This window comes from Gracilinanus agilis, chromosome 3 (genome assembly GCF_016433145.1).
Source record: "Gracilinanus agilis isolate LMUSP501 chromosome 3, AgileGrace, whole genome shotgun sequence".
In the NCBI taxonomy this organism is placed as follows: domain Eukaryota; kingdom Metazoa; phylum Chordata; class Mammalia; order Didelphimorphia; family Didelphidae; genus Gracilinanus; species Gracilinanus agilis.
In genome coordinates this window covers 588,345,048-588,361,642 of record NC_058132.1, presented here as the reverse complement: position 1 = coordinate 588,361,642, position 16,595 = coordinate 588,345,048, and the positions used below count along the sequence as shown (strand labels likewise).

General features: G+C 38.4%; 2 protein-coding genes across 3 annotated transcripts in view; one reads left to right on the top strand and one right to left on the bottom strand.

The window, feature by feature from the left end:
- The window catches only part of NAA16 (N-alpha-acetyltransferase 16, NatA auxiliary subunit), a 90,003-nt gene extending 79,062 nt beyond the window's left edge, over positions 1–10,941 (bottom strand). The window contains exon 1 of the mRNA XM_044670611.1: positions 10,698–10,941. Within this exon, the coding sequence (XP_044526546.1) occupies positions 10,698–10,751 (54 nt within the window). The 5' untranslated portion in view covers positions 10,752–10,941. The remainder of the gene's footprint in view (positions 1–10,697) is intronic.
- A 4,434-nt stretch (positions 10,942–15,375) lies between these two features.
- The window catches only part of MTRF1 (mitochondrial translation release factor 1), a 34,871-nt gene continuing 33,651 nt past the window's right edge, over positions 15,376–16,595 (top strand). Inside the window, exon 1 of one of the 2 annotated variants that reach the window (XM_044667384.1) lies at positions 15,376–15,493. The gene's annotated coding sequence lies outside the window, so the exon portion shown is untranslated. The remainder of the gene's footprint in view (positions 15,494–16,595) is intronic. The other variant, XM_044667383.1, reaches the window with a different exon arrangement.

Genomic DNA, 16,595 nt, shown 5'->3' with positions numbered 1-16,595 from the left:
TTAAAACTTTTACATTCTGTCTTAGAATTAGAAAATTAGAAAAGAAATAAGGGTTAAGCAGTTGGGGTTAAGTGACTTGCCCAAAGTCACCCATACACACCATGTCTGAGGTCAGATTTAAACCCAGGACTGCCTATTTCTAGAGTTGGTCCTCTATCCATTGAGTCACCTAGTTACCCCCACAGTAGTTTTAATATTATACAACTGAACTCAATTTTCAAAACGAACAAACAAACCAAACAATGATGTAATAAAAGTTTCTTCCCTATCCACTTCATTGCCATTTTCTTTTACTGCACTGGGAAAAAAAAACAACTTGAAGTTTGTCTTTTGAAGCAGCTAGTATCACAATGAACAGAATACTGGGCCTAAGGTCAGGAAGAGCTGAGTTCAAATCTAATATCAGCCACTAGCTGTGTGATCCTGGGCAAATTACACAATCTGTTTGTCTTGGTTTCCAAAATGATAAAATGGGGATCATAACAGAACCTACCTCACAGGATTGTGGTGAGGATCAAATGTGAGAAATCTATGAAGCCCTTAGTATAGTACCAGGTATGCAGTAGACACTATCTGCAGCCCTACCTCAGTATTTCAATCAGAAGTATTCTTTCCTTTGTCCATTTTATTAAAGGCTCTTTTTTTAAAAATGGAGACTGATAACAGTAACTAGCTTTCATGTGTCACATTAACTGAATTTTAGTTCACATTCACTGAATTTTGACAAATATTAAATGCAAGGTTCCATTATTCTAGAATTCATATGAAATCTAATTTTACATTGGCTTAGCTATAGCAATATCCAACAGTGATGACCATGTACAAATATATAATAATATGACCGAAATTAATTTGCAAATTTAGTGCTATACCAAAGTATTCTCATTTTCTCAAGTTAACAAAATTTCAAATAGTGATGGAATACAATTGTGCTGTAAGAAATGATGAACAGGATGATTTCAGAAAGAGCTGAAAAAACCTACACAAATTGATGCAGAGTGAATGAAATAAGCTGAACTGGAAGAACACTGTACAAAAGAACAGCAATATTGTGGAATGATCAACTGTGAAAAACTTAGCTACTTTCAGCAATACAATGATCCAGGACAATTCTGAAGGACTTATGCCAAAGAATGCTATCCACCTAAAGAGAAAAAACTATTGGGAGTTAGAATGCAGATCAGAGCATATAAATTTTCACTTTAGTTTATTTAGGCTTTTATTTTGTGGTTTTGCCTTGTATGATAATACATGTATAATCCAGATCAAATTGCTTACCAGCTCTGGGAAGGAAGGAGATTTAAATCCTATAATTTCAGAAAACTCATATGGAAAATTGTTATTACATGTAACTGGTAAAATGTCTTACAAAAAAATTTTAAGAATAATATTTTGGGAAATGGGCGTCGGCATGGGTGGGGGGGTGCAGGGGGTGAAAGGGAAAGTGGGAGCATGAATCATGTAACCATGTTAAAAACGAATATTAATAAATGTTTAAAAAAAGAATAATATTTTGGAGGAACAAAAGTTGCTATCAAAGGAAATGATTTTTTAAGTAGGAATTAAAGATCACTTCTAGAACTCACTACACTATAAGGCAATAATCACAAAGATGATTTAGAACATGTTAAAAAAAAAAAAAAGAAAAAACTACATGAATGGAACAGGTTAGACAGACCAGGAACAATTTAAACCAATAACTTCAGAGTTGAAGAAATCAGAGCACTTGTATTTGGGGAAGGAATCCTTTACCAAACTGAGCATACCCTTGATCCTAGCAGTATGTCTATTAGGTATGTAGCCCAAAGGGATCAAAAAAAGTGGAAAAGATCCTCCCTATGTTTACAAAAATATTCATAGCAACTCTTTCTTTAATAATAAAAGTAGAAACTAAGAGGGATGTACATCAATTGGAAATGGCTAAACAAACTATGGTATATGGATGTAATGGAATATTATTATTGTTCTGTAAGAAACCTGGGAAGAATTATATGAATTGCCCCAGAGAGTACTGAACAGAACTAGAACAATTTAAACTATAATATAAAGTGAACAGTTTTAAAAGACTTAAGAAATCTAACAACACAATGATCAATCGTGATTCCAAAAAACTAATGAAGAGGTAACTCTCCTAACATAGAGGCAATGGACTAACATGAAGGATGACACACATATTTTTGGACAAGGCCAATATGGGAATTTGTTTTGCTTAACTAATGGAAAAATAAATTTTAATTTTTTTAATATCTAAGAATTTACATTTGATCTTAGAAACCAATGAAGTTTATTGAGTAATAAAGTGACGGTGGTCAGATACAGGATTTGTGAAGTCATATTGGATACTATGTGGAGCACAAATGAGAAAGGGAAGAGATGTGAGGCATGGAGACCAATAAGAAGGCTCTTGCAATAATGGATAAGAGGTGATAAGGACCAGACAGAAAGATAGTGGTACAAAAATAGTGAATTCTGTCAATTGAATATACAGGAGAAAAGGGAAGGGATGAGGATGATACACAAGGTTTCAAACCTTTTTAAATAAGAGGATGGTGGAGAGCCTAACAGAAATAGTTAAGTTTAGACAATGATTTGGTTTAGGCACAAGTATTGTATTTATGGTGTCTACTTTTGATCTATACAGTTCAAAATATCCAGTAAGCAAGGGGTAATGTAGGAGTTGATTTCAGGGGAAAGACTAAAAGCTTTGCTCCAGGAGGTTAAAGACCAAAATATTTCTTAAAGCACTTTTTGTGGCAGTGAAGAACTAAAAACAAAGTTGCTGGTCTGATGGTTTTTTCTCAGTCCTAATCCTTTATCTATCTACATTGACACTGTTGCCTATGTTCTCCTACTGGATACTTGCTCTTCTATGAGTTGGCCTCCAACCAATTTGAAAGCTCCTTTATCAGACTCCCTAGCTGGCTCCTTATCCCTATCAAGCCCAGAGCTGTTGATGTTCTCCCTATCTACTGGTTCCTTTTCTAATGCTTAAAAAAACCTCTACTAGACTATAACACACCCTGAAAATATAGGTTCCTATATTCTCCCTTCCTTAGTCAATATTCTTTTTTTTTTAAACCCTTACTTTCCATCTTGGACTCAATACTGTGTATTGGCTCCAAAGCAGAAGAGTGGTAGGGTAGGCAATGGGGGTCAAGTGACTTGCCCAGGGTCACACAGTTGGGAAGTGTCTGGGGTCAGATTTTAACCTAGGATTTACCATCTCTAGGCCTGGCTCTCAATCCACTGAGCTACCCAGCTGCCCCCTCACTCATTATTCTTGAAAAAGATATTTATAATAATTTATATGACGTCCTCCATATTTCTCTTCTATTCCTTGCAAACTGGCTTCATCCAAATGAAACTGTTCTGCTCTCTCCAAGCTTAAGGATCTCTTAATTGTTCAAATCTAATGGTCTTTTTCTCTATTCTCATTCTTCCTAACTTCTATGTTGCATTTGACAATGTTTATCACATTTTCTTCCTGGTTACTCTCTCCTATCTGGATTTTCCTGATTCTATTTCATCCTAGCTCTCTTTTTTTCCCATATTTTTTTTTCACTTTCAGGTTTTAATGATGTGTTTTGCTTTTACACTGCATACATATACAGATTACTCCCACTCTGGAAAAGGTCTCTTGTAACAAAGTAAAACAAAGTAAAATTAATGCACCAATCCCATCTGAACTTGCATGAAACTTTTCACCTCTTTTCCCTAAATTAACAGAAACCTTCCCACTCCACTGGAAAATGAAAAAAAAACAAAGTTATTGCAACAAACATGCATAGCTAAGCAAAACAAATTTCCTCAGTGGCTGTACACAAAAATCCATCTCATTCTGCACCTAAAATTCATTGCCTCTATAGCATTAGCACATTTCATCATCAGTCTTCTGGAATAATGAATAGTCATTGTTCTGATCACAGTTCTTAAAAGTTCGTCAAAGTAGTTTCTTTTTTACTGTGTTGTCATTGTACATATTCTAATTCTGGTCATTTATTCCTTCATTAATTTACAAAAGTCCTTAAAATTGTTCATTTTTATAATATTGATAATACAGTATATTGTTCTTAAGTTTCCACTCACTTCATTCTGCATCAGTTCACAAATATCTTATAGAATGAAGTCCTCTATTTCCTCATTTCTTACAATAATACTCCATCATATTCATATACCATAACTTATTCACCCATTCCTCAACTGTCAAAACATCTTAGCTTCCATTTTTTTATCATAACAAAAAGAGTTGCTATAATCTTTGTATATAAAGGAACTTTTCTTCCTTCTTTGATCTCTTCTGGATATAACCCAATCAAAGAACATGCACTCTTTAGTAAAATTTTCTATATAATTAAAGTATTTTCCAGAATGGTTATATGCTGGTTTTCTTGCTACCTGTCTGGGTAGTCCTCAGTCTCCTTTTCTGGATCTTTCATATCATGCCCTCTAACTATGGATATACTCCAGGGCTCTCTTCTTTTCTCTCTACACTCTTGACTACCTCATGGGCTGTCACAAGTTTTAATTACCATCGTTATAAAAATGAATCAAAGATGGGGGCAGCTGGGTAGCTCAGTGGATTGAGAGTCAGGCCTAGAGACGGGAGGTCCTAGGTTCAAATCCGGCCTCAGACACTTCCCAGCTGTGTGACCCTGGGCAAGTCACTCAACCCCCATTGCCCACCCTTACCACTCTTCCACCTAGGAGCCAATACACAGAAGTTAAAGGTTTAAAAAAACAAACAAAAAAAATGAATCAAAGATCTATATATCCAGGCACATTTTCTCACCTCAGCTTCAAGATATGTCACCAAATTCCTATTGGGTATTTCAATTGGATGTCCCCTGTTGTGAGGAAGATTAGTTAGTAATAGTGTTGGACCTAGCAGGAAGGGCTGGAGGATTCCAAGATGGAATGAAGGAGCAGGACGTAGGGCTTGTGCTCTGGGAGAGACTCCATTAGTGGTTGGCACAAACTTGCTAGCTCTGGGAGATCTTAGAGTTAAGGACACCCTGCATCCTGATTCCCTGTGATCCTGAGTGGTGGTAGCTTTCAGCAAGTGGACAACCCCTCCTCCACTTGGTGCAGCTCTGCAGGTCTTGTCCACTTCCTGAAAACCACCACCACTTAGGATCCCAGGGAATCTTGATGCAGGGTGTCCTTAACTCTAAGATCTCCCAGAGCTAGCAAGTTTGTGCCAACCACTAATGGAGTCTCTCCCAGAGCACAAGCCCTACGTCCTGCTCCTTCATTCCATCTTGGAATCCTCCAGCCCTTCCTGCTAGGTCCAACACTATTACTAACTAATCTTCCTCACAACACCCCAAACCATCTTAAAACTCCATATGTCTAAAACTGAACTTGTTGCCCTTCCCTCTAAACCCGTTACACTTCTAAACTTCCTATTTCTGACAAAAGCACATTTTTCCATTGTCTTAAGTTCATCATGGTATTATCCCGGACTTCTCACATTTCCTCAATCCACATATCCAGTAAGTGCTACTTTCACCTTCATAATATTTCTGGTATCTGACCCCTTCTCTACATTCAGACAGCTAATAATAAGCCCTGTCCTGTAACCTAAATTACTGTAAGCATCTCCTAAAGCAGGGGTCGCAACCTTTTTGGCTGTGAGAGCCATAAACGCCACATTTTTTAAAATGTAATTTCGTGAGAGCTTTACAGTGCTCACAGTGTGCGCTCCTGTTAACAGCGCCTGAAAAAAAATTGACTTTATGGCTCCTGCAGAAAGAGCCATATCTGGCCCTCAAAAGAGCCAGCGAGAGCCATACGTTGCCGACCCCAGTTCTAAATGGTCTCCCTACCTCAAGTCTCTCACTGCTCTGGTCTATCCTTTGCACTGCTTGCCGGCTGATCTTTCTTTGCCTTAGATCAGATTATGTGGGTCTCCTACTCAGCTAACTCCAGTGGCTTCCCATTGCTGCTAAAATAAAGCATAAACTCCTCTGTTTAGCTTTAAAGCCCTTCAACAATTTGTGCCCAATCTATCTTTCCTGTCCTAATGGCCAATATTCCTTCTCCCACACTCTGCGATGAAGCCAAGCTGTCTTTCTCTTTCTGACAAACTCCAATTCCTATCTCTGGGCGTTTTGTACTAGCCAGCCCAAATATTTCCCTCCCTTCTTTAAGCCTCAGAGACCTTCTCATTCTGTAAGATGCAGCTGAGACACTGTCTTCTGCACAGTCTTTCCTAATCCCAATTTCTAGTGCTCATCCTCCTCCCAAACAACCTCAAATTTAACTATTTTGTACATAGTCATTTCTATTTACTAATTTTATATTTATGCTACATACACTTTTTAAAATTTACTAAAATTTTAATAACTATTAACAAAACAATCAAGTAAGCATTCAAAATAAGCATAAAATCTTAAACAAAACCAACAGCATTTTACAAGGTAAAACCAAATGAATTAATAAGCAACAAGCAAGCAAAATAGGCAATTTTTCGAGGATGGTCCAAAGTCATACTGACTTTTTAATTTATTTTATTTATTTAGTTATAGTCAACTTGCATACAATTATGCCTCAGTCTATCACACTTTGCATCACTTTATATGTCTTCATATTTTTGTATGTTTCAAATTATATTTAATGGCACTACAATATTCTTTTACATGAATATGTAACAATTTGGTTTTTTGTTTTTTATTTTATTTTACCAATACACATAATAACAATTTTCCACATAAGTTTTCTGAAATTATATGTTCCAAATTGTCTTCCTCCCTCTCTCTTCTCCCTCTTCCAGAAGATGGTAAGGAATTTGATCTGGGTTATACATATATTATCATGCAAAACATATTTCCATATTGTTAACTTTTGTTATAGAATTTCACACAAGACCCAAAAATCCAAAATAAAAACCCAAATAAACCAAAGTGAAAATTAATATGCTTTGATTGCTGTAATCCATCAAGCTATAAATGCTTATTGTCTCCCCCATTCAAACATATGTTCATTGCAAATAGATTATGCTTCATTCTTTAAACTTGTATCCACAGCACTGTTCCTGGCACTTTAAAACCTCAATTTTGTCATCTGATGAGTTGGCCCTTCCAATTCTATTTGCATGTTGTCTGAGAGCTCCTTTGAAAGTAAGGACTGTTTTGTTTTTTGTTTTTGCCTTTCTTCATATTCAGTGCTTGGGCACTAGGCTTGGCATATGGTAAGCATTCAATGAATATTTGTTGAATTGATTTGTGTCACAGACAAATTTAATAAGCTTGACTTCTATACCTTCATCCAAAACACTAATAAAAAGAATGGGCAGAACAGGGCCAAGATCAGATCCCTGAGGTACTCTACTAGAATCTTCCTTTGTATAGAACATAAATCAATTATTCACTACTCTTTGGATCTAGTCTTTCACTTTCAAATACACCTAACTAAGCCATCATCCTGTCCTCCCAACTCTGTCTTATCTTGTCCACAATGCTATCATAAAATACTTTTTAAAAAACAAGGTATTCTACGTCTAATGCATTCAACATATTCCCAACTAAATGTAAGCTCCTTAAAACTGGGTCTTTTTGTAATATGTAGTACTACAACCTACACATCGTAAATGGTGAATTCTTATTAAAAATAAGGTTAATATGATCATTCCACAGGTCCTATGTGTTGCCAAATCTTGTCCTTTTCACCTCTATATCTCTTCTTGTATCAATTCTCTTCTCTACCATAATATAACCAAACTTCAAACTGAAGCCTTCATATCTCTTGGTTGAAATACCAGAACAGCCTCCTTATGAGCCTTAAGTCTCTTTCCATTCCCATCTACCTTCCACAGAGTTAGGTTAATTTTCTAAATGACAGCTCTGATCATGTCATTCCCTTACTCAAAGGGTAGTGGCACCTTACCCCCACCCACCTAGAATCAAATATAAAGCTCAACAACTGTTTTGATTTTAAGTCATACATATCCTGGCCCCACCTAAACTTTCCAACCTTATCACAATCACTTCTCTTTATGTTCCTAGCCATCTTGCAATTTCTGATATTCTGTCTTCTATCTACCACCTCTATGCTTTCCCTCCAGTGCATGCCTGGAATATACTTTTTGCTCACCTCCACTTAGAATCCCTAGTTGGTCAGGTATCACCCTCTCTGTGAAGTCTCCTTCTCTTCAAATAATCCTCCTCAAATAATCTTGTATCTATTTTGTGTACACCTATTTATCCACATGGGCAGCTATATAGTGCAATGGCTAGAATGCCAGGTCTGAAGTCAGGAGGACTCCTTTTCCTGAATTCAAATCTGGTCTCATATACTTACTAGCTAGGAGACCCTGGACAAGGCACTTAACCCTGTTTGCCTCAGTTTCCTCATCTGTAAAATGGGGAGAAGGAAATGGCAAACCATTCCAGTATCTTTGCCAAGAAAATGGGACCAATAAGAGTTAGACATGACTGAATAACAAAAATGTATGTACATGTTGTTATGTTAAAATGTAAATTCCTTGAGGACATAGGCTATTTCACTTTTGTTTTGGTATTGCCTTAAAATGGCGGTATATATAGAAGGCAATTAATAAATATTAACTGATTACTTGATTATCTCTTCTGTATCAACCCATTGTTTCCCAATGGCAAGTATTCTGAGAAGGGAACAATTAATTATTTTCTAAAATCAAGCTGGGGATAAAGAAAAACCATAAGATTTAATGACTTCTAATTTCAAAAGTTCAAATCCACGACTTCAGGGTGATTACTTCTTCCATAACAACAAGTGCAAAATCAAGTTGACAAGCATCTACTATTAAGTAGTTTAAGCTAAAGTATTATTATTAAATTGATTAAGCACTTACTATGTGCCAAGCACTGTGCTAACTGCTAAAGGCCCAAAGAAAGGCAAAAATAGTCCTGACCTTCGAGAAGCTCACATGGTCAATATGCAAAGAATTATGTACAAAAATGAAGTATCCAAGATGCACAGACACTTATCTCAGGAAAATTCCTTTATACTTTAATGTAGACTTCATGAGTTTCCATGGTTTGGAAGAAACCTCAGAAGCCACCTAAAAATGTGTCAGATGGTAGGGCAACCCTTTATGAACTTAGCAGGCTTGTCCTCATACCAAACAAATAAATAGATATATATAGATATATAGATATTACCAAAGCCTTTTTTAGATTGGTAGGAACTTATAGCACTCTGGATTCTCTGATATGGATTTTTTAGACTCTAAATACCTCCTCAATAAGATAAAAAGTAAAATTAAAATCGAGTTGAAGGTATCCATTTCTTATATAAAATAAGAATGCCTGTAATATTTGTCTATGAGTTGATCATACCAATTTTCTCTGTCCAGAAAAACCCAATACAATGAGAAGAAAAACTTTTAGTCGTTTTTAAAGCATTTTGCCAAAAGTTCGAAAATTAAATAAACACCTTAAATATATTGTATTTCACAAAACAACTTTAATGTTTTCAGACCAAAAGTAAAAATAGAATAAAGAAATTCGGTTTACCCAACTCTGTTCCCTGAAATGAGATGATGCTAAAAAGAACATATTGTCTCATATCACCAAATATCTTCCTGAAAGTGACCCATAATGCTTTTATTATAGATTTTTAAATGCCTTTTACCTAGTAATCTCTCTTAATTGTTGGCTATTCTGAGAAATGTTGTTTAATGGGTAATACTTTAAAAGTTAAATTATATATACTTTTAACATTCTGGAAAACAAAGTGTGAAGGCCACCCTCAATTAAAACTTGGAGCAACAACTCTAAATTTTTGTCTGCCTGTGATTCATTCTAACGGCTCTAAAATTAGTACTTTATTTATAGCGAAGAGGTGGTGGAACCTAGTCAGCCTGTGCATAGCTTTAAAACAGAAAGGCTGGATTTAGGCAGTATAAAAAAGTAGATAGACCTATCAACTCACTCTCAACACTCATCAAAACTTTAGGGCTAGTAGTTCTAAATGTGAGCCTTAAGGTCTTAAAAGTGAGAAAACTAGAATCAAGACTATAGCCTTGACTCCCACTGCAGTAATACAACTGGAAAATGTGCGGAAGGCTAGCCCACTCCCTTCCTGTCACAGCAATAGCTGTTATCGATCAGTACCAGGATGATTTCCCCACCCCAGCTTGAGCCCTTGGCCCCAATACTGGAATGCCCCCCAGAGCCCTCACACGCATGCAGCCTCAGCGGATCTGGGCAGCGCTCAGCGCCTCCTCAAAGGATAATGCTAAGAAAAGAGGTGCGCGTACGCCTCGAACGGAGTTCACAGAAAATCACTTTTCCGAACAAGTTGTTAAAAGGAGAGCTCTCTTCCAAGAGAGGTAGCCCCAAGCCTCTTTTTCTGGAAATGCTCTTGGGGCATGTTTCCTAGGGGGATGGGAACGGGCCACTTGGGACTGATGAGTGCTGCAGCAACCATGCTAAAGAGTGCGGGACCCGAGTCCCGAAGGCGGGAGGATCCCGGCGAAATCCAATGAGGAAGTGCGTCGAGTAAGTTGGAAGATGCTCCCTGGACTGCGGAGGGGGAGCTTGCGGCTGGCGGGGCCCCGTGACCGGGCCGGGCCAGGGAGGAGGGAGGCCCCGCGCCCGTGGAGGGCCCCGGGGACAAAGAAAGAAGCTGAGGCGAGGCCTGGCCCGCCGCCCCGGGGCCGTGCACAGCGCACCGGGGCGGCAGGAGCGGCGGGCGGGCGGCTCCCGGCCACTCACCAGGATCCGTTTGAAGAGGTTACTCTCCTTGGGCGGCAGCTGTACGGACGGCATGGCGGGGCCTCAGGGCGGGGGCGAGACCCCAGGGCTCCGGTTTCGCGGGGCTCGGGCACGGGGCGGCCGCCACAGCGAAGGGGCCTTTCCTCGGACTCCCGCTCGCGGGGTCAGTTCATCTGCCCCCAGCTTAAACGCGGCTCCAAGGTCAAGGCCGTGGGGACGGGAGGGCTGAGGCGTTGAAAAGAGAAGGGAGGGAAAGGGAGGAAGGGCGGTGGGGTTGGAGAACTCTGGCGGGCCGGCTCCCCTTACATCGGGCGGGGGCGGGGCAGGGGCGGAGGCGGAGGCTCAGCGACCGGCTAAAATGGCAGGGTGCGCGTGCGCGTGCGCGTGGATGCTTGGATGCTTGGGCTAAGCGACGGGGGGGACGGGGCGGTGAGAGAAAACCGGTAGAGGGAGCTCTGGAGCAGTAGGTCAGTTCTCTCTCCAAGTTTGGGCTTCTTAAATAAGAATAAGGATCCCGACTGGTGTCCGGGGTTTCAATGTTTCTGAAAAGTACCGACCAAGGTCCAAACTTGTTTCATAACAATATTAAGACAGAATTGTTTGGAAATAATGTTTTGCATGATAATACGTGCATAACCTAGATCAAATTGCAGACCATCTCGGGGAGGGAGAGAGGGAAACAATTTGGATCTTATAACTTTCAGAAAACATATATACACTTATTAAGCACCTAAAAAGACAATATTATTGAATGTAAGTAATATATATAGTTGAATATACAGAAAATATAGGCCAACAATATCCAGATAATATAATCCATTAACATTCTCTTTTCTAGCCACAGGTCTCCGTGAGGCTCTATTGTCTTCAAGTTCTTCAGCCAAAGCAATATATCAATCAGTCATTCAGTCAACAAACGTTTACTAAGCACTTGCTATGTGCTAAACAAACAGATGAAAGTATACAGATTATTTTGACAGACTGAATGTATAAGTAGAAAAGAGGATCTAACTACCATCTGTTGTCAGACATTATAGTTGCAAAAATATGTAAAATAATGCCATTCTTCTCACTAGTTTTTGCTTTTTGAAAATAAAATTTTATATTTTTTACAACTAATTAACATGTAATAGACTTATTTTAATGAATTAATATGTTTTAAATTTGTAGACCATAACATGTTAAAAGTATATAAAATTATCAGGCAAAATTTCTAAAACTGATGATATCTAATATTGATTATTTTAGATACTCTTTGGGGGAATCTCAATAATTTTTAAGAGGGACAACTAGATGTATGACTGGCAAGTCACTTAACCTCCATTGCCTAGCTCTTACTTCTCTTCTGCCAGTCAGTCATACAGCTAGGAAATGTCTAATGTAGAATTTGAACTCAGGACCTCCTGTTTCTAGATCTGGCTCTCAATCTATTGAGCCACTTAGCTGCCCCAAAGGTAAGAGTTTGTTTGTTTGTTTTTAAGTTATTCATGGGTCTTGAGATCCAAAAGTTTGAGACTTCCTAGATGACAGTATTCCCTAGTGAGAAGGTCCTACTGAGGCAAGTCAGCATCTTCTCTGCAATTAGGAGGTTAAAGAGAACAGAGGTGTGGAATATGCAGCATCCTGCTCACTGCTACCCTACTGGAGCCAGATTAAAATGTAATTGGGAAATAGTAATAAAATAAATAAAAATACAAAATTACGTCTTAAAATTTAAGTCAGCATGCCATCCACAGGGATCCTTAGGTGTGGATGAGTGGCTGCTGTTTCTATTTGAGGTTGATGCCACTGGCCTAGAATACTGGCGAGTTAAGAGACTTGTCCTGGATCCCATAGCCCAGTGTCAGGTGAGAAGCAGGGCCCTCTTTTCCCTGATGTCTACTCCTGTACCATGCTATGTATAAGCATAAATGATGTTTACATAGCACTTTAGAGTTTGCAAGGACAATTGTTATTATTGTCCCATAAGGAAAAAAATATGTTTGCCTTCTCCAAGAGGAAGAAGAGTATTGCCACTTTGAAGTTTATATTTGTTGTTGTTCAGTTGTTTTCATTTTTTTATTCAGTTGTTTTATTTTTTGCACTCTTACCTTCCATCTTAGAAACAATTCTGTGTATTGATTTCAAGAAAGAAGAGCCATAAGGGCTCAGTAATGGGGGTTAAATGACATGCCCAGGGTCACACAGCTAGGAAATGTCTGAGGTCAAATTCGAAGCCAGGACATCCCATCTATAGGCCTGGCTCTCAATCTACTGGGCTACTAGTTGCTTCTTTATGTGACCCCATTTGGGATTTTCTTGAGAAAGATACTGGAATGGTTTGCCATTTCCTTCTCCAACTCATTTTATAGAGAAGGAAATGGAAGCAACCAGGATTAAAAGGCTCACACAGCTTGTAAGTATTTGAGGCCAGATTTGAACTCAGGAAGATTTCCAGGCCAGTGCTCTCTCCACTGCACCACCTAGTACTTGAAATAAAAAACAAATAAATTATCATTTAATTATATGCTTACTTTATGACCTAGCTGCATTGGCTTTCTTGCCAACTTTGAGATCCTGCTCCCTACTCTCTGCCTTTTCACTAGTTGCCCCTCATGACTAGGATGCTTCCTCACTTCCTCTTATTGGCTTCCCCCATCTTCCTTCCAGACTCAGCTCAAATACTATTCAGGAGAGGCAGGCCGCCTTCTTCATCTTATATCTTCCCTTTCATCCAAGATTACCTTCCATCTACTCTGTAGATATCTCTTACATACATAATTGTTTCTGTGTTATATCCCTCATTAGATTATGAGCCTTGCCAGAACCTGGTTTTTCCCTTTCTTTGTATTTCCATTACCATGTAGAAAAGAGGCTGGCACTTAGTCAAGACTTAATAAATGCTTATTTACTGACTGTCGAATATGCTATGTTCAAAGGTGCCAGGTAAAGAAGGCACTTACTACCTTTGGAACCTTAGAAAAGTCATTGTATATAGAAATATATTTTGCATGATAATACATGTGTAACCCAGATTGAATTGCTTGACAACTCCAGAAGGATGGAGGGATGGGAAGAAGGAAGATAGTTTGGATCATATAACTTCAGGAAACTTATGTGGAAATTTGTTATTACATGTAATTGATAAAATATTTTAAAAAAAAGACATTGTACCTCTGGACTTATTCATCCTCAAAATTCTCTAAAATCCTATTATCCTGGGTTTCTTCTTATGTTTCCAGATATACAAGAATGTAAACTTCTTAAATGTTGGAACCATATCTTCCAAGATTATTATATCCTCAGTCAGTAATTAGCACTATGCTGGGCACATAAATAAATAGTAAATATTTGTTGATTAACTTCTCTTTTCTCTCTCTGTCTTTACCCTAAGGAGTTAGAGAGGTGACAATGAATGGGGAATATTAATAGACCAGTGTGATCAGCCTAACTACAGCAGACATTGTGGGTTGCGGAATAATGGGAAATCACATTAGACTGGGGAGAGGAGAAGTTATATCGGATCTTGAAAACTTGAAGTGTTGATACGGAATGTGATAAAAGATAGTTTTTAGGGCAGCTAGGTGGCTCAGTGGTATGAGAGCAAGGCCTACGTTCAAATATAACACATAAATTTACCTTTGAAGGAAGCCAGGGATTTTAAGAGGGAGAGATTTAATTCTGAGAATTTAAGGTGCATTGATCTAGAAATTAAAATATCATTTCCCTTAGTAATCTGTTTCCTTCCTCTAGTCTTTTTCATAGACTGGCCTTTTTTGTCTGGAATGCATTCCCTTCTAACCTCCACCTGTCCTCTCCAAAGCTTTAGCTTCCTTCAAAGCTACCTCTTCAAGAAGCCTATTGTGATTGTTAGTTAATCTCTTCAGATTATCTTGTCTTCACTCCTTTTTTTCTCATTGCCTTCCAGAATAGAAAGTAAGGTCCTCAAAGGCTGAGAGTTTTTTTGTCTTTGTATCCCTAGTATCTACCTAACACCAGGCTTTACACCCAATAGGCATTTAATAAATGGCAGGTGAGCACTATAGAATGCTGTCTCTCTCATTCCCATTCACCCTTTCCTCCAAACTCCTACATCTGAATTTTTCTCACTTTCTTGTACTTAGGTCAAAGGTCCACATATAAAAAATGAAATGAAGAACTGAAGCAGTTAGCTAGATAATTCAAGTCAATAAAAGATATGAATATTTGGATATTTCAATTTTAAAAAGTGGTTTGGACTTAATTATTAAGATACACTCTCCCAGACTAAATGGAAGAGAAGGTGCCTGCCCTGCTTTGGAAGAGGGAATTCACCCTGTATTGGTGAAATATATGTCAGTCAATATCTAACATTTTCTAATCACTCATTATGTGTTATGCAATCATAAATCCAGTTCTTATCCCTTCACGGATAATAAACAACTAATTTTTCTCTTTAAATGTCTCTATATAGCCAAAGATATACTTGTGATATTGATATTAAGAATATTCTCTCCAAATCTCAGATGGAAAAACTAAGGTTAATTACAAAATATTTCAACAATATATTCCAGGTAATACGGAGTTTCCTGACATTACAATACTTACTAACCCTGAATGTGAATGTACAAGTACTTTTAAGTTACCTCCTCTAAAACTACTGATATCTTTTTCTACTTAGACACTCACTGATCCCTTATCAATTTCAGCCTTCCTAGTCCCCGTTCCCCTGACAGCATACTGGGATTTGTAGTTCGTGCTTCAGAAGCAGGAATTCTGGGAGGTGTAGTTTGTCTCTCCACTCCTCTTTCCTTTTCAATGGCTGCGCTCTTACGAAGGTACAGTCTCAGATCTTCTGTCCTTGTCATTTGTGTTCCTTTGAGACTCGTTGCTTTCCCTCTGCTCTCTTTTGGGGAAAGAGTTGCCAAAAAGACCCCAGGTTTCTAACGTAGTAGCCTAGGGACGGGTGAAGATGGAGTCCCTCGAAGAAGAGATGCAGGAGCTCTTTGGGAGGACTCCCCAGGAAATGAAAGTGACCCTTAGGGAGACCTCTCCGTGGCTGGGACCGTAAGACAGATATCGGGAGGAATGGCTATGACAACAGTCACTTTAAAAGCCTGGGAACTTTCCACGTTTAATTTCCCTTGTTCGTGTGTTAGTTTCATAGGAAGGACCTAGAAAGCTTTGCAGAGGTTGCATTATTATTCAGCTTTTCAGAGTCCAGAAGGAAAGTTATATCACGCCGATGCCTGAGTGATTTCTCCTCCTGGGAGAACTGTATGTCTTTTATACCTAAGGGACAACTAGATCACACATGAGCCTCTTGCAGGAAGAAGCTTCCCTTGTCCTGCACCCTGGAAATAGTTTATGTTTAGCATGTCAGAAGAGATGCCAAGTCTGAGGACTGTCAATACCCAAGCAATTCACTTATTTCTTAGAGGTTGAGCAGTTGCTATTCCTGGTATATGAAAGCCATGTAATCTTAAGAATCAGAGATACTTAATCTAGGAGTCTCTGAACTTGAAAAAAAATAACTGTTTCAACATAACTGGTTTCCTTTGTAAATCCTGCATATTTTATTATATGCACATAAAAACAGTATTCTAAGAAAGGGTCCATAGGCTTCACTTTACTACTAAAGAGATCCATAGCATAAAAAAAGTTAAGACCTCTTGTGTTAGATTTCAGAGTAATCATCTTCACTTGTTTCTCAACAGTGAAGTTCATGACTTTGAGGAATCTCCAGCCCCACAACCTCTCCTGAAGACCCAAAAGGATATATTTTTTAAATCTATGGTTTCCTCCTTTTTTCACTTATGCAACAATTGTCCAAGAGTCCTTGGAGTGGTGTGTTATTCAAATGTACTTGATGCCACTGGGTAAAGCAACCCAAAAACATCAGTTATAGGTTTTAAGTGGTTTTACTTTCAATTTTTTATT